The 21,368-nt window shown below is 39.0% G+C and overlaps 1 protein-coding gene across 4 annotated transcripts in view; it reads left to right on the forward strand.

Annotated features, from left to right (window-relative positions):
* The window catches only part of DOCK11 (dedicator of cytokinesis 11), a 191,256-nt gene that overhangs the window by 64,775 nt on the left and 105,113 nt on the right, over positions 1-21,368 (forward strand). For all 4 annotated transcript variants that reach the window (XM_034949440.3, XM_034949442.3, XM_034949441.4 and 1 more), the window contains exons 7-14: positions 1,051-1,185; positions 5,738-5,915; positions 6,307-6,386; positions 7,816-7,899; positions 12,014-12,154; positions 13,496-13,708; positions 18,268-18,390; positions 19,841-19,923. In XM_034949440.3, coding sequence (XP_034805331.1) covers positions 1,051-1,185; positions 5,738-5,915; positions 6,307-6,386; positions 7,816-7,899; positions 12,014-12,154; positions 13,496-13,708; positions 18,268-18,390; positions 19,841-19,923 — 1,037 coding nt within the window. The remainder of the gene's footprint in view (positions 1-1,050; positions 1,186-5,737; positions 5,916-6,306; positions 6,387-7,815; positions 7,900-12,013; positions 12,155-13,495; positions 13,709-18,267; positions 18,391-19,840; positions 19,924-21,368) is intronic.

The following is a 21,368-nucleotide window of genomic DNA, read 5'->3' on the forward strand; positions in this document are numbered from 1 at the left end:
ATCAGGGATCATATTGGATAATCAGATGGGTAATTAAAAATGACCAGCTTAAATTTTAAAGCCAGGTTCTTCGAATAAGACAAGATGCATAGGAATGCATTTCCTCAATAATCACCAGGAGTCTATTTCCTAGCTGCTCTTCCCATCTCACCCTGAAGTGACTTCAGATCTGTCATCCTGGGAAATTGCAACTTGAATAAGCTCTGCCTTTCACTGTGACAATTGCTTGACATAGCCTGCAGTTTGTGACTTACTGAAAGAAGCATCAATTCATCAGAGAGCTCCTAATCCCTTTTCTCACCTCTTTTATCAGACTGTCAAAGTCTGTTTTTAGGGGAGAATAGAGGGACAGCATGAACTCATCAGGCAGTCCCCAACCTTTTCCTGTTCCTGTGGGCTTTGCTGTGAGTTGTAGCAACAGGCTACTCCTTAACTATTGTGAATCCCTAACTCCAAACAAATGGCATAGTTCCATTAGGCCTGTTGATTTAAAGCTCAGCACTTGGGGCACTCGACAACAACTGACAGGCAACTAATGACTCTGTGCTTCCCTGTGAGTGCCCTGTAAACTGGACTTTCAGAAGCAAAGACAGTGGTACAGTGTAGATGAGTACATGTGTAGGTGAGATGGAAATATGTAATGTGGGTATATGTATATATGTATATATATGCTTTTTATGTTTATTCTTGGATTCGTGGTAATAGAAACCAAATTAAAATGATGTAATCATGGTTTGCAATTAAATGGGAAAAGAATGCTATAGTGAAAGGGTCAGGAGATTCAGATATCAGAATGCTTTATACATTTCAAAGTGTTAAGTCTTAATTATTGTTCTCTAGATATTTGATTAACTGAGGGTAAATCATGTGATTTTCATTCACTATCTTAGAAAAATGAAGATAATGATAATTCCTAACATTTTGTCAGGGTTGTCTGAAGATTGTCCAGGCACAATGCCTGGCAAGCTTTTGAGGTTTTTAGTTCAGAGAAACTATTCAAATGCAATATATATGTAACAAATGTATCATTGCTGGGTTTTCCCCATGTAGGTATTCAAGAGACGATATTTTTACTTGACCCAACTTCCTGACGGTTCATATATTCTCAATTCCTATAAAGATGAGAAAAATTCAAAAGAATCAAAAGGTTGCATCTACTTGGACGCCTGCATTGATGTTGTTCAGGTAAGGCCATTGAGGTAATCCTTCTCTTTTTCTAAGAGGGTTATTGATAAACTTTTAAGAACCCCAGATGGTTGGGTATGGTCGCTCATGCCCGTAATCCCAGCACTTTGAGAGGCTGAGGTAGGAGGATCGCTTGAGCCTAGGAGTACATCAGCCTGGGCAACAAAGAGACCCCATCTCTACAAAAAAATACAAAAATTACCCAGGCATGGTGGCACATTCCTGTGGTCCCAGCTACTCTGGAGGCTGAAGTGGGAGGATCACTTGAGTCTAGGAGGTTGAAGCTGCAGTGAGCCGTGATTGCACCACTGCACTCCAGCCTGGGTGACAGAGCAAGACCCTGTCTACAAAAAAGAAAAGAAAAAGTGACTGGTGCGGTGGCTCATGTGTATAATCCCTGTGCTTTGTAAGGCTGAGGTGGGCAGGTCACTTGAGGTCAGGAGTTCGAGACTAGCCTAGGTAACATGGCGAAACCCCGTCTCTACTAAAAATACAAAAATTAGCCAGGTGTGGTGGCACGCACCTGTAATCCCAGCTACACAGGAGGCTGAGGCAGGAGAATCGCTTGAATCCGGGAGTCAGAGGTTGCAGTGAGCCAAGATGGTGCCACTACACTGCAGCCTGGGTGATGGAGTGAGACTCCATCACAAAAAAAAAAAAGGAAAGAAAATGAACCTCGGCATTTTTCTATCTTGATTGATGGCATCTCCGTCCTCCGAAACATCTACACTAGAAAGCTCAGAATCCTCTTCAGTGCCCTGTTCTTGCTCAGTGCCAATATTTAAATGTTTATCAAGTCTCTTTGAGTCTGGCTCTAAAGTGCCTCTTAACCTCTTACCTCCTACTTTCATTGCCCTTTCTCCGGTTCTCCCTTTTATCATCGCTGGCCCAAAGTTGTGCTTTTATGCCTCCTGATTTCTTGTCTTGCTCCAGTTCAACTCCCTAAGATATAGTTTGGGTCAATCATTTGCCTTCTCCAAATCTTTTGGCTCTTGATTTATTGTCTTACAGAGTGAACTCTAAAGCTTTTGCCCTGACATTGAAGGCCCATAGTGATTTGGCCTCACTGTGCTTTCTAGCCTCATCCCTCCTGAACCCCCTTGTGTATTCTGTGCTCTGGTCACACCAGGCTAAGCATTCTAAGGCATTTCACACATATATGGCTTGCCTTACATTTTTTTCCTCTTCTTGCTATATATAATTTCTCCTTCTATTCCCGTTTGAACCTTATCTTTTATGACTCAGCTTAAAGGCTACTTCTGCCGTGAAAAGTTTTGTGTTTCCTTCCTCACCCTCATGACTACCAAGTAGAATTAAGCTCCACCTCTCCTGTGCTAACCATTTTGCTTTTCCTTCTGTCATACAACTAAGTCACATTCTAATTTTGGTTTATTCTACACATTCCTTTCGGGATTACAGGGACCATCTCTTACTCATTTCTGTTTCTTCTATAATTACCAGGGTTCTGCACACAGTAGGGACTTAATGAATGTTTGTTGATATGAATTACTGAGGGGACACAGACAGAAACAGGGTGGGAAGTAGAGGGCTGAGAGATGATCTGAATGCGAAGTCAATTGACTATGGAACAGAAGTCATTATTACAGAGCCAGGGTGGTGTGGTGGACTAGAAGAACAATGGGCTGATTAGGAGGAAAGTGATGTTAGTTCAGCACCCTCAATTTACCTAAATCTTCATTTTCAGAACTGTGAAGTGGGATTAGTAATATCTGTATACTCTATCAAACAAGATTGTTGTGAGGATCAAATGAGAAAATACCTTTAGGGCATGATGTTGTGTGCCTGTAGTGCCAGCTACTCAGGAGCCTGTGGCAGGAGCATTGCTTGGGCCCAGGAGTTTGACGCTGCAGTGAGATATGATCACGCCTGTGGAATTAGCCAGTGCACTCCAGCCTGGGCAGCACAGTGAGATCTCATCTCTAAAAAGATAAATTAAAAAATTCTAACAAATGAGAAAACACTTTTTAAAAAGTACAAAGCTCTATGTGAATAAAATGTGCTTATATGTATGATTATATATTATATATTCATATATATGATTATATATTCATATATATGAATTCATATATATATTCATATATATGAATTCATATATATTCATATATATAAAGAAGAGCTTTCTTACTGGAAGAACGAGGCACACACAATTTCCGGATTGACCTTTCTTTGTAGTGCTTCCCTCATCTTTTTATTTTTATTATCATTTAAAAAATTTTTTTCTTTTCTTTTTTTTTTTTTGAGACAGAGTCTCACTATGTTGCCCAGGCTGGAGTGCAGTGGCGCAATCTCAGCTTGCTGCAACCTCCACCTTCTGGGTTCAGGCGATTCTCCTGCCTAGAGTAGCTGGGATTAGAGGCACCCACCACCATGCCTGGCTAATTTTTGTATTTTTAGTAGAGATGTTGTATAACTTTCTCCTTAGTTCAGTTAAAACCAGTTCTTGTCACATAACCAGGAAAGATTAGGCTTGTGGACACATAGAAGGGTGAGAAGTGGAATTTACTGAGTGAAAAGGAAAAATAACTCTCACCAAAGTGAGAGAGAGTCCTGCTAGCAGGTTTCCCACCTCACAGATTAAAGGTTTTGCCGGGAATCCTTGGCTGTCTCCTATCTCTGTCAGAGGTGGGGTTTCTGCATGTTGGCCAGGCTGGTCTCAAATTCCTGACCTCAAGTGATCCGCTCACCTCAGCCACCCAAAGTGCTGGGATTACAGGCGTGAGCCGCCATGCTCAGGCACCTCATCTATTTATGATACCGCCTCCCAAATATTTTCAAATGTATAAATCTTTATGACTTGATACAGCAGTTTAATTTCATCCTTTCCTAGACTTCAAAGATTAGAAGGAGGAACTTTCTTGGTTCCTTCTTGAATAATGACCATGCAGTGGAAAATTATTGATTCATGAGCATTTCTTGAAATTAATGCTGAGGGATTTGAAAAGGGTAGTATGTCATTTCTTTTTTCATGACAGAGAAGGTGGTAAAGTAAAAGAATGTATCAGCAAGCTTGAGAAAAGGAGGAGACTTATTTTCCTTGTGTGGTGGTATTCAGCACAGGTTACTTCCATGTATTTTATGGAGAGTCACAATTTAATGTGAACCAACTATGGTTGCATGGTCTTATTTTTTCTTTCTTTTTTACCAAGCCATTCTTCTTCTTCTTCTTTGCTTGCTTGCTAGCTTTCTTTCTTTCTTTCTCTTTCTTTCTTTCTGTTTCTTTCTCTCTCTCTTTCTCTCTCTCTCTCTCTTTCTCTCTTTCGTTCTTTCCTTCTCTCCCTTCCTTCCTTCCTTCCTTCTTTCTTTCTTTCCTTCTTTGGAGTCTTGCCCTGTCTGGAGTGCAGTGGCATGATCATATCTCACTGCAGCCTTGCAGCCTTGAACTCCTTGCTGCAGGCAATCCACCTTAGCCTCCAAAGTGCTGGGATTACATGCATAAACCACCATGCTGGGGCCTCTCTTTTTAATTTTTAATTTTTTTTTTGAGGCAGGATCTCACTGTGTCGCCCCGGCTGGAGTGTAGTAGTACCATCTTGGCTCACTGCACCCTTGAACTCCAAGGCTTAGGTGATCCTCCCACCTCAGCCCCCCGAGTAGCTGGGACTACAGCCATGCGCCATCACGCCTGGCTAATTTTTTTGTATTTTTTTTGTAGAGATGAGGTTTCACCGCTTTGCTCAGGCTGGTCTCAAACTCCTGGGCTTAAGCAATCCGCCCACCTCTGTCTCCCAAAGTGCTAGGACTACAGGTGTGAGCCACTGCCCCCGTCTTTACTTTTTCGTTGCTATGGATATGGAATATTTCTACATATTTTGGGGGTACATGTGATAGTTTGATACAAGTATACAATGTGCAAATGATCGAATCAGAGTAATTGGGTTATCCATCACCTCAAGTGTGTATCATTTAATTGTGTTAGGAACATTCCAAATCCACTCTTCTAGTTATGTTGAAATACACAATAAATTATTGTTAACTATGGTCGCCCTATTGTGCTGCCAAACACTGTGGTCTTCTTTTATACTATTGTGATACAGTTGATACTATGCGTGGTAAAATGAGTTAGGATCTATAGTGCCTTTTATGGTGAGATATAAATTTATCAGATTTGTTTCAGGTCATATTTAAATTTTTTAAAGTGCTGACTTTGAAAATCCTTAAATATTCAAGGAAAAGTTTGAACGGAGTGGAAATTCTAAAATGTTTGCTTACTTTTATGGTGGTACTTTGATTTTCTGAATGTGAAGGATGCCAAAAGGCCTTAAATGATAATACTTAACAAGTATTGTTTTCTCCCAACTTTATACATATTCATACTGCTGTGCTCAGTCCTGAGGGAGGGGAACAAAAAATATATTTAACATGGTCATTTGTTGTCTTAGAGTGTCTGTTTCTTACTGAAAGAAGCAGTTATTTCATGAAAGTCTTGACGCACATATGCACTAAGCTGAGATAAAAATAAATATAAACTAATGACATCTAATAGTAAAAGTACAACTAAACTAACTGAACACATACTTTTTCTCCCCTCTAGTGCCCCAAAATGCGCCGTCATGCTTTTGAACTCAAGATGTTAGATAAATATAGCCATTATCTGGCTGCTGAAACTGAGCAGGAAATGGAGGAATGGTTGATAACTTTGAAAAAGATTATTCAGATCAACACCGACAGTTTAGTTCAAGAAAAAAAGGAGACGGTAGAAACAGCACAAGGTCAGAATTTTAAAGTGATTTATTATTGAAGTAAAGCCCTTGTCTTTAATCCGTGGAAATGTCCTCTGTGCAGGGTGAATAGAGAACTCTTAATCTTAAAAGTTGACCTGCTTCTTCATTAATAAGTGACTGTGGAGGTTGATAGACTTTTTTTAAACAGTTGATGCTGCATGGGCTCTGACACATGAAATATAACCAGACTAAAACAGATAGAAAATTCATGGCAGGTTTTCAAAAGTCCATTAAAGTTTTCCCTATGCTTTCATAATAGAAATTCTTTGCAATAAATCTTGTAGGAGAGGATGGGTGGGAGAGATAGTTAGGATACTCCTCTTAGGTTATTAGTAATGGTCTGTATGGTTTAGAACATCTGCTTTTAATGAATTTGCAGATGATGAAACTAGCAGCCAAGGAAAAGCCGAGAACATCATGGCAAGTTTGGAAAGGAGCATGCATCCGGAACTGATGAAGGTACATCTTTCATATGGCAACTTGCCTTCAACTGAGATAATGCAGGATTAGCTATTAAAGTTTTAATGCTGGATTCCATTTGGCAATGTCATTTCCACGTTAAAAACCACAGCAAATTGGTGAAACAGGTAGAGATTGTAAAAGAAAAGTTGCACTCCTGAAGACTAACTTGTAAGTACCAACTGACAGTTTGGAAAAATCTTATTTTTTTCCAGACACCAAGAAATACTTCCAGGCTTTTGTGACTTCATTAATTTTATCTGCTAGTTCTTATTTAATTTAATTACTGTATATCATTCATAAAATATTCTTCTTCCAAAAGGATAATGATGCAGCTTATGCACATGATATTTAATCTATGACCAACATATGTTAATCTCACATGAAAATCATATTCTCTATATGTAAATATATGTGTATATGAATGATTTAATCTGATAAAGATTTTGGTGAACATGCATCATTTTTGTTATTTACTCTGCTGTTTGAAGTTTGAAATGAACCAGTTTTGAAATTGTAGAGATGATTGTCCTGAGTATCTTACCACGATACTGTATTCTGTAGACTCTATATTATAGTAGATTAGAAGGTTGTGACCCATTTATTCATTTAAATCATTGCCAAATCTATTTATATTTTTACTTTATTCATCTTACTGGACAAATTAGTTACACAAATTTGGAAGCTCCTTTTTTTTTTCTATTTTAAATTTACCCCTCATAAACTTCAAAGCTATTTTTCAAAATTTAGGGACACAGTCATGATCCTCTAATCTAGGATTTTTTTTTTTTTTTGAGACAGAGTCTCACTCTATCGCCCAGGCTGGAGTGCAGTAGCACGATCTCACCTCACTGCAACCTCCGTTGCCGAGGTTCAAGTGATTCTCCTGCCTCAGCCTCCTGAGTAACTAGGATTACAGGCGCCCACCACCACACCCAGCTAATCTTTGTATTTTTAGTAGAGACAGGGTTTCACCTTGTTGGCCAGGCTGGTCTTGAACTCCTGGCCTCGAGTGATCCACCCACTTCGGCCTCCCAAAGTGCTGGGATTACCAGCATGAACCACTGTGCCTGGCCTTATCTAGGATTTTATAAAATGATTTTATAGATTTTAGTTGCATTCCCTCTCAATCTTTGTCATCCTGGATTGTGCAGCTCCATTAGGTATTTCCCAAAGTGATGGAATCAGAATTACATATAATATTCTATAGCTAACATAATGGCTATGAAAACTATGGTGATTTCTCTTTTGTTTATTTCTCCTTTGCATCCAGAGTCTCTTGCATTCCTGTTTTGTACTGACTACAAGATGAATGGTATATTTTTGAAGCTGTGACAGATTGATAGTTTCACATAAACTATACATTTAAATAGTATTTAACACTGTTTTGAAGGAAAGGAAGTAACATACTTATTTTTTAAAATTTTAGTATGGAAGAGAAACTGAACAACTAAACAAACTCAGTAGAGGAGATGGAAGACAGAATCTCTTTTCTTTTGATTCAGAAGTTCAGGTATTAATGATACATTTCTTTAATAGTCCTAGAATTATTGCTTATTCAGATAAACAACATCTTTGAAATGTTGAAATCACTGTTTTTCTTGCACCAGTGGGGAATATAGATTGTTTTATATTTGTCTTGTTTGCTTTGAACAGGTAACTTAACAAATAACTCTTCACTCAAGGGGACTGTCACATATGCAGATAATTTGGGGCTGAATTATATATATATATATATTTCTCAGTTTCTTGTATTCTTTTCACTTCCTTTTGCTCCTCAAAATAGATAAATTAAAGCACCGTTAAAGATGGTTACAGTGTTCTTTTAGCCCATGAAATACAATTGTGATCTAGTGGCAGAAAATATCTCCAGTATAAAGAACATATGAGTCATATGAGACATTTATTTTTCACATTTGATGTAGGCCTGTAGAACTAGGATAATTGTCATGTCTGGCTTAATCACACTTTAAATGGAGGGTGGTGCAGGAAGGTGCAGGTTTATATGCGGATGTGTATTTTAACCTCTTTCATGAGAGTTAGATGTGTTTTGTAGTAAGATATATGCAGTTAATATTTAAGTCTATGACATTTTCTAATTAAGTTTTTAATTTGTTTAAGTGGGAAAGGTCTACAGTATTTAAGTATTACAAATATTTTTCCTAATGGAAAATACGTTTTGAGAAAATGAAATTGAGGAAGACGAAATTTTTTGGCTTTCTTTTCTCTTTTTCTACATGAGATTTCGAATGAAAATTTTTTATTTTGTTTGAAATCGGAAAATGTGCATTACAGTTTTTTCTTCCACGAAAATATGAAATAATTTGGGGAAGTCTGATTTTGTTGTTGTCGTTTTTTCTTCTTTCTTTCTTTCTCTCTCTCTCTTCTTTCTTTCTTTCTTTCCTTTTTTTTTTTTTTTTTTTTGAGATGGAGTTTCGCTCTTGTTGCCCAGGCTGGAGTGCAATGGCACGATCTCGGCTCACTGCAACCTCTGCCTCCTCAAGCAGTTCTCCTGCCTCAGCCTCCCGAGTAGCTGGGATTACAGGCATGCACCACCACGCCCGGCTAATTTTGTATTTTTAGTAGAAATGGGGTTTCTCCACATTGGTCAGGCTGGTCTCGAACTCCCGACCTCAGATGATCCACCCGCCTTGGCCTCTCAAAGTGCTGGGATTGCAGGCGTGAGCCACTGTGCACGGCCTCTTTTTCTTTTTTTAAGTGTAGTCAAGTACAGTAGTGACAAGGGGAGAAAGAGTAGAACAAAAAGTTCAATATGTAATTGACTGAACAATCAATTGAGATAACTCACTACCTTTGGACCAGCCATTGTTGTTTTTTTCTTTTTGCTTCATATGGTTTTCTAATTAAAAATTTAGTTTAAAATAGAAAAAGTATATAGGCTATAAGTAATGCAAACATTTTCCTTAATGAAGGTATCACACAAGAAAATGGAATTATTTGGAGAAAATAAATTTTAAAAAATAATTTCATTTCCCTTTCTCCCCCCACGGAGTTAAATATTGCTTTAGTGCAAGTTATGTGATTTTTTTTTTTTGTAAAAAAGTAACAGTATAATGGGCCTCAGGGATGTTTGTTCTAAGATATTCATTCAGAAATTTACTTGTTCCAAGCATGTCTGAGTCTTTGATCCTCCCACCCATGACTGGGCTCTAGTTGGACGTGTCAGGCTGTTTCATTGTATACAAAGGAGCCAATTGACTGTGGTTGAAACTAAATCCAGTATCTTTACAAATTTGTGGTGTAGCGTTTTTGTGGTAATAAAACTGAACTGGTTTTATGTCTGAGTTGTTTATCAGTGAGCTATGGTAAGAGAGAAATTCACAGTTGTGATGAAGCTTTAAGGAGAAGAAATTGAATGTAATGTTGGTTATGGAAGGCAGTGTCGCCTCGGAGAAACCCATGTTGTATCTGTCGAGTACCTTTTCTAGGTGAGGTGCCATCCCATAATTTTACCTTTTCTTTTGGCCATAGTTCATTGTTTAGAGACATGACCTTAGAGAATAAAGAAACACTGGCTGATTAAAGGGGATGGCTCAAACGTAGAGCTGAAGAAGGCCATGTGTCCCAACATTTGTACTCACAGGCCTTAGAAGGGAAAGGATTTGAAGGCTGGAGTGGTTTGGTCCAGTTTCTCTTTCCATTCTACTGTCTGAGTAACACAGAAAGGAGAGCAGATAAATGGGTGGAAATTAAAATTGATCTCCATGGCAATGACTTGCCTCCACAGATAGATATGTGTTCAAGAGGGAGCTGTCTAGTCCCACACATTCGCATTCCTTTTGTAGATAAATAGATTGAAAGGTGAAGAAGTCAAGCTTTCAGGCACAAATCTTACACATTGGGCCCTTTTAAGGAGGTTTCAGTCAGTCATACTGGGTAGGTTAGAACAGCTATAATTATCCAGTATTCTTCAGGCATAATACCTGTTTTGGCTTGAATTACTTAGGTAATTGAGAAAAAATTTTGTGTTTCTTGTCTTGAGTTTTCCATACTGACAGTGTTATTCTGCTCAGATCCACCCAATCATTTTCTGCCTACAATGTCTATGGCCTTAATGAAAGTATAGTAAATTGTCCCCACAATCCACACTTTTCTTCCCCTTTGTGAATAGAATATAAGTCTGTTCAGACATTCAGCATGAACAGATGAACTTAGATTGCCTGAGCAATCTTTTTCTTTGAGACAGATTCCTCCCCTACTGAAAGGAATTCCTTCACACCCAATATCTTCTTCTTAAACTTGTTTTTATTTCAAAATACCAATAATTTTTAAAAATCGATTTCTGTGGCAGCCCAGGTCCATTGCCCAGCTCTGTTAGCTGAGCTCAGTGTTGCTCAGTTTCCTAAGCGGATGCCTCTTACTCTATTCATAAGTTAAACGTAGGTAGTCCATGGGGTTCCAGCCTTTTGTGCCTCTCAACCTAAATGCTGCTGACTCCCACGTCCAGATCTCTAAGTCAGGCCTCTCCCATTTTTCCAACTACCTACTACCCTCACCACAAACACAACACATCCCATACTGAACTCACCATTTCTACTCACTGTACCCCAAAATCTGCCATTCATTTGTATTTCACGACTAAGTTCATAACATCATTATCTATTGAATCTCCCAAATTAGAGACCACTGTGTTAATCTTTTTTTTTTTTTCTGAGACAGGATCTCACTCTGTCACCCAGGTCGGAGTGCAGTGGCACCATCATAGCTCACTGCAGTCTTGAACTCTTGGGCTCAAGCCATCCTCCCACCTCAGCCTCCCGAATAACCAGGATTACAGACCTGCACCACCATGCCTGGCTAGTTTTTATTTTTTATAGAGACAAGGGTCTCACTGTCTTGCCTAGGCTGGTCTCGAACTCCTGGCCTCAAGCGAAATTCCCTCCTCGGTCTACATATTAGTTTTGATGCTTCCCATACCCATTCCTGTCAATTTTGCATCCTGCACAGCTCAAAAACGAAACCAAATTTCGACTGTCCTGGAACATATATTGTGTGGGGAAGACAAAGAATAAACACATATAAAAAGTAATATTAGAAAGATAAATGAGAGAAAGGGAGTATAGACTGTCAGGGAGTGTGCAGTTTTCTATAGGGAGTTAGGAAAGGTCTCCCTGCAGAAGTGTCGACTGATCAGAGACTTGGAAATGAGGGAGCAAGCCATACAGCTATCTGAGGGAAGAGGGTTCCTGACAGAGTAGCAAGTGCAAAAGCCCCGGCATGGGAGTGTCCTTGTTGTGCTGGCAAAATAACCAAGGAGGCCAGTGTGGCTGCAAGAGGGAAGAGGGCAATTGTGGTAGGAGATGAGGTCAGAGCAGTGAGAAGAGACAGGGAATCATGCCATGTAGGGCTTTGTAGGCCATAGTACAGACTTGTGACTTTTCCATTGCCCTTAGATCCGAGTTTCATCATCTCCCTCTAGGATTTCTCCATCACTGTTTAACCTTAGTGTAAAAAGTCTATAAAAGCTTGTTAGATGAAAACATAAAAAGGGCTCAAATGAAGAATGGACAGAGAACTGTTGGATTTTTGCCATTTTTTGTATATTGATGTAAATCAATATGAATCCTATCTTTTTTTGAAAATGATTCATACTATCTCTTTTATAGAGGTTGGACTTTTCAGGAATTGAACCTGATATAAAGCCATTTGAAGAAAAATGCAATAAACGTTTCCTGGTGAATTGCCATGATTTAACTTTCAATATCTTGGGCCAAATTGGAGACAATGCAAAAGGACCACCCACAAATGTATGTATGACTTTGCCTTCTACCCCCCTTGCATCAGTGCATTAAAGAAATGTCTTTCTCAAAATAATTTGTACACCAAACCTCCGTGACATGCAATTTACCTATATAACAAACCTGCACATGTACCCCTGAACCTAAAATGAAAGTTTTATATATATAAAAAAGAAATCTTATTACAATAAAAAAATGAAGAAACATCTTTATATGACTGAGAACTATTAATAATTGACTGTGTGAAAATTCCAGTGCCACATATTATGATAAATTTGACATGGAAGAATTTTATACATCTCTTTCTTTTGCCAAAATATGACTATGTTCTCATTGTGAGGATTCATGAAAATCTTACCTACTCAGAATAGCAGATAGAGTAGGCTCTTGATGTTCAAGAGGAGCATGTCTCCCAAACTTGCAAAATCCTCAAATGCGTAAATTCTACTAGATAATATGTTTTCTTCTATGAAATTGGTTCGTAGCAATGAGTAAGGATCACCATAGCCATGCTGGGATACAGATGCTGTGCAGTCTGCTAGGCTCGGTCACTATTCTATAGCATTAGATTCATTTTGGTCTACAGAGAAAATTCTAAGTGACAGCTCTCATGGATCATTTGAGTTGCTTAGAAATCCTTGAAACTGTAAGTGTAAAATCTTCAGAGAGACTTTTTTGTGTTCATCTTTATTTTTTCGTTCTAGTTTTGTCTATTAAAAATAAAACAGTGATGAGGGATTCTCTTACAAAATAGCTTAAAAGTACAACAGACTTTTCTGTGTGTAAAGGGTTAATCTTTATGCCATCTGGCATGAAATTTCTCTTTGTGACTATCTTTCAAATGCCATCTGTAGAGAGGAATCATGTCTTCCAAAATTGCTGATAGGGCAAAGCTTTTGTCAAGTACTTTGATGTTGACTGTTATTAGCGCTTATGAAATGTATAGTCAAGTAAGTTGGAACATAACAGAAGAGAAGATTTATTTCTATACTGTAATATTGGCATTATTTTTTAGGTAGTTTCAGTAAACGTGTAGAGAATAAAATTTTATTCATAGAACAATTTGTGTTATTTAAATGTAGCTTTTGATTTCCATTTTTTTGTAAACTTTATAACTTGTGAAATTATCTACACCTGACGGAAGTTAAAATTTGATGAAGTCTGTTGTTTTGGAATGCCCTTTCTTCTGTGCAGATAAGCCATAATATAATTTTAGCTAAGTGTTGAACTCAGAAAGGAATTGTAATCACAGAAACTGGAGGAATACAAAACTTATTTTGCACTTGTGCCCCTCCCCGCTATGCCCCCACTAAAGTCTCAGTTTTAAAATGTAACTGTTTTCATTCCCAGGTTGAGCCCTTTTTTATCAATCTTGCCTTATTTGATGTAAAGAACAATTGTAAGATTTCAGCAGACTTTCATGTAGACCTGAATCCCCCATCTGTCCGTGAAATGCTGTGGGGCTCTTCAGCCCAACTGGCCAGTGACGGTAGCCCAAAGGGCTCTTCACCCGAATCTTACATTCATGGAATTGCCGAATCTCAGTTACGCTACATACAACAGGTAACGAATGACCTTTAGTCTTAGCAGCGTATTCAGAATAAGAAACAGAAATATTCTTGTATTATTTCATGGTTTCAGGCCAATGTTTTCATGGCATTCTCTCTCTTGTAAGGTCTGTCGATAGAGATTTTTCTGGTTACTGAAGTTTGAGGGCAAAAATGGAAACCAATGAACATGCTAGTAACATGTTATCAAAGGAACATTTTTAATGGGACCATGATGTGAGACACAAGGGAATTATTTTGTGAGATAGAAAGCTGAACCAGGCCAGGCGTGGTGGCTCACGCCTGTAATCCCAGCACTATAGGAGGCTGAGGCGGGCAGATCACTTGAGGTCAAGAGTTCGAGACCAGCCTGGCCAACATGGTGAAACCCCATCTCTACTAAAGGTACCAAAAAAATTAGCCAGGCGTGGTGATGTGTGCCTGTAATCCTAGCTACTCGGGACACTGAGGCAGGAGAATCGCTTGAACCCAGGAGGTGGAGGTTGCAGTGAGCCGAGATCACGCTACACTGCACTCCAGCCTGGGCAACAGAGCAAGACTCCGTCTCAAAAAGAAAGCTGATACAGACACCCATAAACACACCTGCACCCACACTCATACATATACTTCTAAGCAAGGCAATAAGTGCTTGAAAGTTTTGGTTTTTAAGAAAAATTGACCCTAAATTAACTCTCCCACCCCTGATTTTCATGTCCATTATGAGTAGGTAATTTGAATGGAGCATATGGGCTCTTTATACAAGGAGTTTTACTTGAAAAGCAATGGGCGGGAACTGCTTGTGTCATAGCTGTAATGCTACACTCTTCTATTCTATCTGGAGCAAAGAATCCCTTTCAGAAAGAGCTTAACTGTTCCTTGGAATTCTGACCTCTGACCAGACTAGAGGCCATAAGAAGTTAGCCGAGTGGATTGATCATTTGCTCGCTAGACTTTTGCAGCTAAAAGGAAATGAGAGCACGGCATAGAATTAAAAGTAGAAAGAGGCATATGAACAAAGCTGTTCATGTTGTAAGGAGATTGATTTTTTTCTAAATAAAAATACTATTCTTTTTTTCCTGATTATAATAAGTACATTCTTATGTAGAAAATTCAAATAATATAAGAAGTATAAAAAAGAAAGTAAAAGTCTCCACCCAAAAGACAATACCTATTAACATTTTGGTAAACATCTTTTCAGACATCTCTGTTGTGTATATAGAAATACATACACGTTATGTGTATGCTTATAAAAATTATATTCATGCTGTTTTATACCTACTGTATTCTTTTAATATCATATTTATCATCCTATACCAATATCTATAGATCAGTCATATTTATACGAAAGGCTAACATGACATTTCATTGATTTAGCTACTTAAGACATTTGCTATCAGAAATAATGCTGCATTGAACCTCTTGTGCACACATCTTAGCTCATTTGTTGAATTATCTCCTTAGAATAAATTCCAAGCATTAGGATTTTTAGGGTCAAAGATTATGCTGATTTATATAGATGATCAAACATTGGGGAAGACTGCTTTACATGGACTGTCACTGTCTTTTTGGGGCTGTGGATTTCTGGTGGCTTGTCCTCAAGTTGTCCCTTATCCCCTGATAGCCCCTTAGCTTGTTACTGAGACTATAGTTGTCACCTCTGTGAACATTCCACAATGATGGTGGATGCTTCTGAAAGAGGGATTGAGCAAGTAAAGTGTTGTAAATATTTGAGAACTTGCTATTGAATTTTATGTTTAAAATTTCCTGCACAATATCAAATAAGTCATTTTAAGCCAATGTGTATTTCCCGTATTACTTCAGTGTGTAGCACTCAGCTGTATGTTCAATGCAGGAAGTTTAAATTATGATTTCAGATGTCATCCAGTTTGTAATTTGGAACAGGAAGAAAATCAACATTTAAAAAAGATCTCCTGTGTGCCAACATTATTCCATCAGTGTCTCATGTAATCATACTAGTTTGTGAAATGATATAATCACTACTGTTTGACAGATGGCGAAACTGAAGCTCAGGGAGGTTAAGCAAGCTGCTCACCATTACACAGCTAGTAGTGGTGACAGTAGGATTTGAATTTAGGTCTGTTTGAAATAATTTGATCAAGAATATTAGACAAGTGTAATTAAGTGCTGAAATATATAACCCTAGCACATGCCCTGCCACATCCTGGGAGCTTTGTAAGTGCTGGTGGCTGGGGTAGAGGACCTGGCCCATTTTCTAGCAGGAGGGGCCAGCAAAGTGGGTAAGAGTCGCCCTGGGGTGGGGAGGCATATTCATGCCCCTTGGTGGGAAACAAGGACTGGGCCATAGACCTTGTCCTAAACGGCCAGACCTCCAGCCCACGTGGGATTTCTGGGTTCTCTCTGGCCACCTTTTGCATTCTGGGGACAGGGAGAGGACCAGAAGCTGTTGGGACAAAAGGTAAAACAACCCCAAAGAGTGTCCCCCATCATTGGAATCCCTGGTCAGTTAGAAAATGGACATCTCTGTGCCTCAGCATCCTTATCTGCAAGTGGAGGTGGTGACAGTACCTGTCTCCAAGGGCTGTGGGGAGGCACAAATAAGGTGCGTGGTTCTAAGAAAACACTCAGCACTGTGATGGGCACACTGGGTTAGCGCAGTGCAACGTAGCAGCCAGGAGTAGTAGCACTGACAGTGATCTCAAACAAGTGAAAACAGCAAGCTTTTATCAATTATCAACTATCTTAAAATTGTAGTCCTCATTGCTGGCATCAGTAGGAAATGCTTAGAGTACTGGGAATGGGAAACAATAGGTGCTCAGTAAATGTTAGCTATAGCAATAATCAGTATTACTGTTCTCAAACTCCTGGGCTCAAGCAATCCTCCCGCCTCAGCCTCCCAAAGTGCTGGGATTACAGGCACGAGCCACCACACCCAGCAGTATTACTGTTCTAATCTGGCCTCATCATATGAGATGTTGGGTGTATGGGACTCAGGGCTGAGAGAGAATATAGCATGGGCTGTGTAATCTGGAAGCCTGAACTGCAATCTTCTTCACCCACTTACTCACTGCACAAACCTTTCTGAGCCTCCACTTCTTAATCTATAGAATATGTATATAGTAGTGCCTACATTTCAGGGTTTTTATGAAGACTGAATGAGATAAAGCATGAAAACCATCTAGCATGGTTATGTGGCAGTTAGCGTAACACTGCACTCAAGGCGCACTGCTCAGCATACCTTCTGCAGGGACAGCCCGGGCAGTCTGCCAACCCGGTCAGCCTCACAGCTCAAACAGCATGTTCCCGGCAGTACCAGAAGCCAGGTTCTGTGACCTTGGGATGCTTTGGTGGGCCACCTGGGTAATAGCAAGGTACCTGATGTGCATTACTTCATTTAATCCATACAAGAAATGTATGAAATCACTACTATCCTGCTATTTCACAGATGAGAAACCTGAGACTTAGAGAGAATGTGACTTGCTTAAACCCATAAATGTTGGAGCCAGAACCCAAGAAATTTGACAAGCAATTTTGAACCACTTTGTTCACTTTCTCAAGCAAATTTGAACCACTTTGTTCCATGCTTGCTGCTTGGGAATTCAAAGCTGAATCAGCCATTACGCAGGATCCTTATAAGCTGTTTGACTTGGGGGAAATTATTAGCCTCTTAACACTCAATTTTCTATTCTGCCCTGTCTACCTCCAAGGGTTCTATCTGGTACAAATGAGATAATGTGTCTGAAATGCATTGGAAACTGGAAATCACTATATTAACAAAGTTGGTAATATATCAAGGAAAAAAACGAAATTTTGGTAGAGACTCAGTGATAGATTTTTCCACTTGAATTCACTAGTGATGCCCCTTTAAACAACAGGCATAACCAACTAACATGCTATGTAGATGATATTATATTTGGAAGGAGTCAAACTGGACAGGAGGTGTTCCTGTTCCACATGCATTCAAAGAAAAATGTAATTTTGGTTGCATCTACATTAGTACATTTAAGTAAAGTGTATGGGGACAAAATGAGTTTTGGATTCTCTGTCTCCTACCTTTGCATTGGAAGTACCAGAGCTCTTGAACTGCAACAAAGGAATGTCTTTTAGAGGATGATTTAGTTTTTCTATATTAGAGCAGTAAAGTTTCTTTTTCCTTCTTAGTGGAAATAAATATTAGTTAAATATTAATTGCTCTTGAGTTACATGCAGCTGCATTTAAAAATGTATATCTAGTTCCACTCGAGAAATGTACACTATTTTAGCACACATCAATTAAGCCAAACAGTGTACATTGTATTAAATTAGGTCGAAGAACTCACTTCGCATACACAACCAAACCAAAGAGGCAAAGCAGCAACGGTGACACCTGCGCTATGGAGACTAACAGATGTGAGGTTGGTGACAAAATATAAAATCCATTTTGAAAGGAACGTTGGAAGCTTTGAAAACTCTATGAAAGGAAATTCTATCTATTTCTAGGGTCCTGGACATGATCCTTTGTTGAATATGAACATTGTTTACTAAAAATCGTTAACCATAAACAACCATATGCACAAGATTACATAAGAAAGTCTAATGGAAGTACTTTTTTCCCAGGGAATTTTCTCAGTGACGAATCCACATCCTGAAATTTTTCTAGTTGCCAGAATTGAAAAGGTACTACAGGGAAACATTACACACTGTGCAGAACCCTATATCAAAAATTCTGATCCAGTAAAGGTAATTTATAAAGATTGTTGATCAACATTTCACCTTAACGTAGAATTTGCCTTTTACTGATATTTTAAATGCCATTGCTTTGAGCATGCTATATATTCTGAAAACATTGTATACTGTGTATGTTTGCTAAAACTTGAACATGGCATATTTTCCTATTGTCATTGATGTTCTGTTAATGTGATAATCTGATTTCTGCTTGATTATCAAAATAAGAGCCAAAAGCTTTTAGGCAACATCTGCTAATTGACACCATATCCTTGACAATAGCCGTTCTTTTCCTTACAGCCCTACATGAAGCCCTAGAATGAATCTCAGAGCTGGGAGATTAAAGATGATCCAGTCCTATAGTTCCCAAATGTCAGTTCATACCCAGATTTACTCCTATCTGTGATGAAACGAGAAAAGAAAGACAGACAGTGAACATTTCATGAAGCTAAATGTATTTAATTCAAAGGGCTGCCCTTTATTCTGAGATCTTTGCCCTTCCTACTTTTTAAAGGTTATGCGTATCTTCCTTTCATGAAATGTTGGCATATTAAATGGCAGGGATTTAAAAAATTATTGTTGAGTGTCCTTAAGTGGCAATATTAAAAGTTGGTAACCCTATATCGTCATCCAGATTTCTAGAAAATTGTGAAATTGTGAAATTCAAATGTTTGGAAATCATCGCTCTAATCTCATCCTCTCCTTTTATAAATGGAAAAACTGAGACCCCAGGAGGGAAAGGTTCATGGTTGAGTTCATTAGTAGCACTCAAGCTACTGTGTATTTATGAAACATCAATCTGTTGTACATGGCATTTTGTTGTATACCCAAATAGTGTTTATTAAGTGGAAGTTGCTGATGTGATGGGACTAATTTGTGGAGGAAAAATGTCTCAACAATATAGATAAAAGCCTCCAGCATTCTGTATCCCTAGGGATAAGCATCCAGCCAGCATTTCGAGTCTGTTTAGACTCTATAGGCAGTTTATCTCCTTGTCATCTCCCTGTGCCTGTGCAAACAGCAGCTCCTGCCCACACTTAGACTAATTGCCTTGACTCCTGGTGACTTGCTCCTTGTCTTGGGAGTAGAAAGGGCAGCTGTATCCAGAAAAAACTTCTCCCAAGAATGATGAGCATTTGCCTGCTATGTGAAGTAAAGTACATGTTAAAACCACTGAACATTTTTCCAGTAGAGGTCTTGGTTCAAAGTGTGCCCTGTATCTATTTCGTCTGTCTTCTGCTATAAATGACAGAAGCTCTGTTAATGAGAAAATCCAAAGCCTTTATGAAATACTTTGGACTTGAAAAATGGCTGGCTGATGCATGTTATTCTGCTTGTGGCTATTTCTATATATTTTTTTGAGATTTTTGATGTTTTATAATGGTAGGTTGGGGAAATTATTTTTCTGGGTGGGTCCATGGCAGTTTGAACAAATACAAGCCTATCTTCTTGTTTCTGACCTTAGACGGCCCAGAAGGTGCACAGGACAGCTAAACAAGTGTGTAGCCGCCTTGGACAATACAGAATGCCCTTCGCTTGGGCTGCCAGGTTTGTACAAATATAATCCTGACCCGCTCACTCGTGTTCATATGTGAAGTTAAGGGCTGTTATACTTACCAGCATTCAGCACTGTGTTTCTGGCAGGCCAGCTGTATCTTGGGACACTTGGGATGTAATAATTATTATTTTTGTTGTTGTTTTTGAGACGGAGTTTCGCTCTTGTTGCCCAGGCTGGAGTGCAGTGGCGCGATCTCGGCTCACCACAACCTCCGCCTCTTGGGTTCAAGCGATTCTCCTGCCTCAGCCTACCAAGTAGCTGGGATTACAGGCATGCGCCACCACACCTGGCTAATTTTTGTATTTTTAGTAGAGACGGGGTTTCACCATGTTAGTCAGGCTGGTCTCGAACTCCTGACCTCAGGCGATCCACCTGCCTCGGCCTCCCAAAGTGCTGGGATTACAGGCGTGAGCTACTGTGCCCGGCCAAGAATGCTTTCTCTTAAACTTTGCTGTGCATCAAAGACCCTCTCATTTTTTTTTTCATATGTCTTGCTTTAGGGAAGTTTTCTTTGGCTTTGGTTACTGCTCTGACTGACACCACTTAATTTTTACTGCATTTAAAAGCAGAATTTATTTGGTAGTCATGGAATTTTTTCAGAAAAGCAGAAATTATAGTGAGTTATGTACAGTATACCCCCTATTTCAGAGTTGGTTGTGTTTATGCTTTGAAAATCTATCATAGAATATTTCTGGAAAACATACTGAAAATTCAGAGGCAACTAATGAAGTCATTAAATGTGAGTGTGTAATTAATGTATTTTCTTCCTGATGACAAATTCTGCCAGCATGTGATAACTATATTTCATATCTGATGGTAGGTTACATTATTTTATCCAAATTTTGTAAATCCATGCAGGGATGACTTAAAACAAGTTTCTTGTTTTTCTCCCTTTTTCAAGTACAGGTTCACTGGCTTGTTTGTGGTACAGCCTGTACAGCTCACTGGGGCTTCTGTGGAAAGGACACCATGTTCTGAATAATTCAATCAATTATGTTCAGTGGGTGCTAGGGAGTAGCATAAGGGTAGGAGATTCTAAGTTAATTAACTCTTTTATTTGTCACTATTTATAATCATTTCATTTTGGGCAAGGTCTCAAAATGTATTGTATGTTGGTAGATGAAAGATCACTATTGTCCTTGTTTTGCAGACTGGTAAAAAAAAAATGATAGCTAGGGGTAGGTGAATGGCAAAGAGTAGCAGAGGTTGGTGTATGTAGGCATTATAGAAGGTGAAGTATGGCTTATAAATATCAGCATATTTTTAATGCTCCAGCCTGAAAAGTCCATTGCTGCTGCTGCTATTATTATTGTTAATAGTTATTGGCCGGGCACGGCTGGGCGCAGTGGCTCACGCCTGTAATCCCAGCACTTTGGGAGGCCGAGGCGGGCGGATCACGAGGTCAGGAGATCAAGACCATCCTGGCTAACGTGGT

The sequence above is a fragment of the Pan paniscus genome, chromosome X (assembly GCF_029289425.2).
Source record: "Pan paniscus chromosome X, NHGRI_mPanPan1-v2.0_pri, whole genome shotgun sequence".
Classification (NCBI taxonomy): Eukaryota; Metazoa; Chordata; class Mammalia; order Primates; family Hominidae; genus Pan; species Pan paniscus.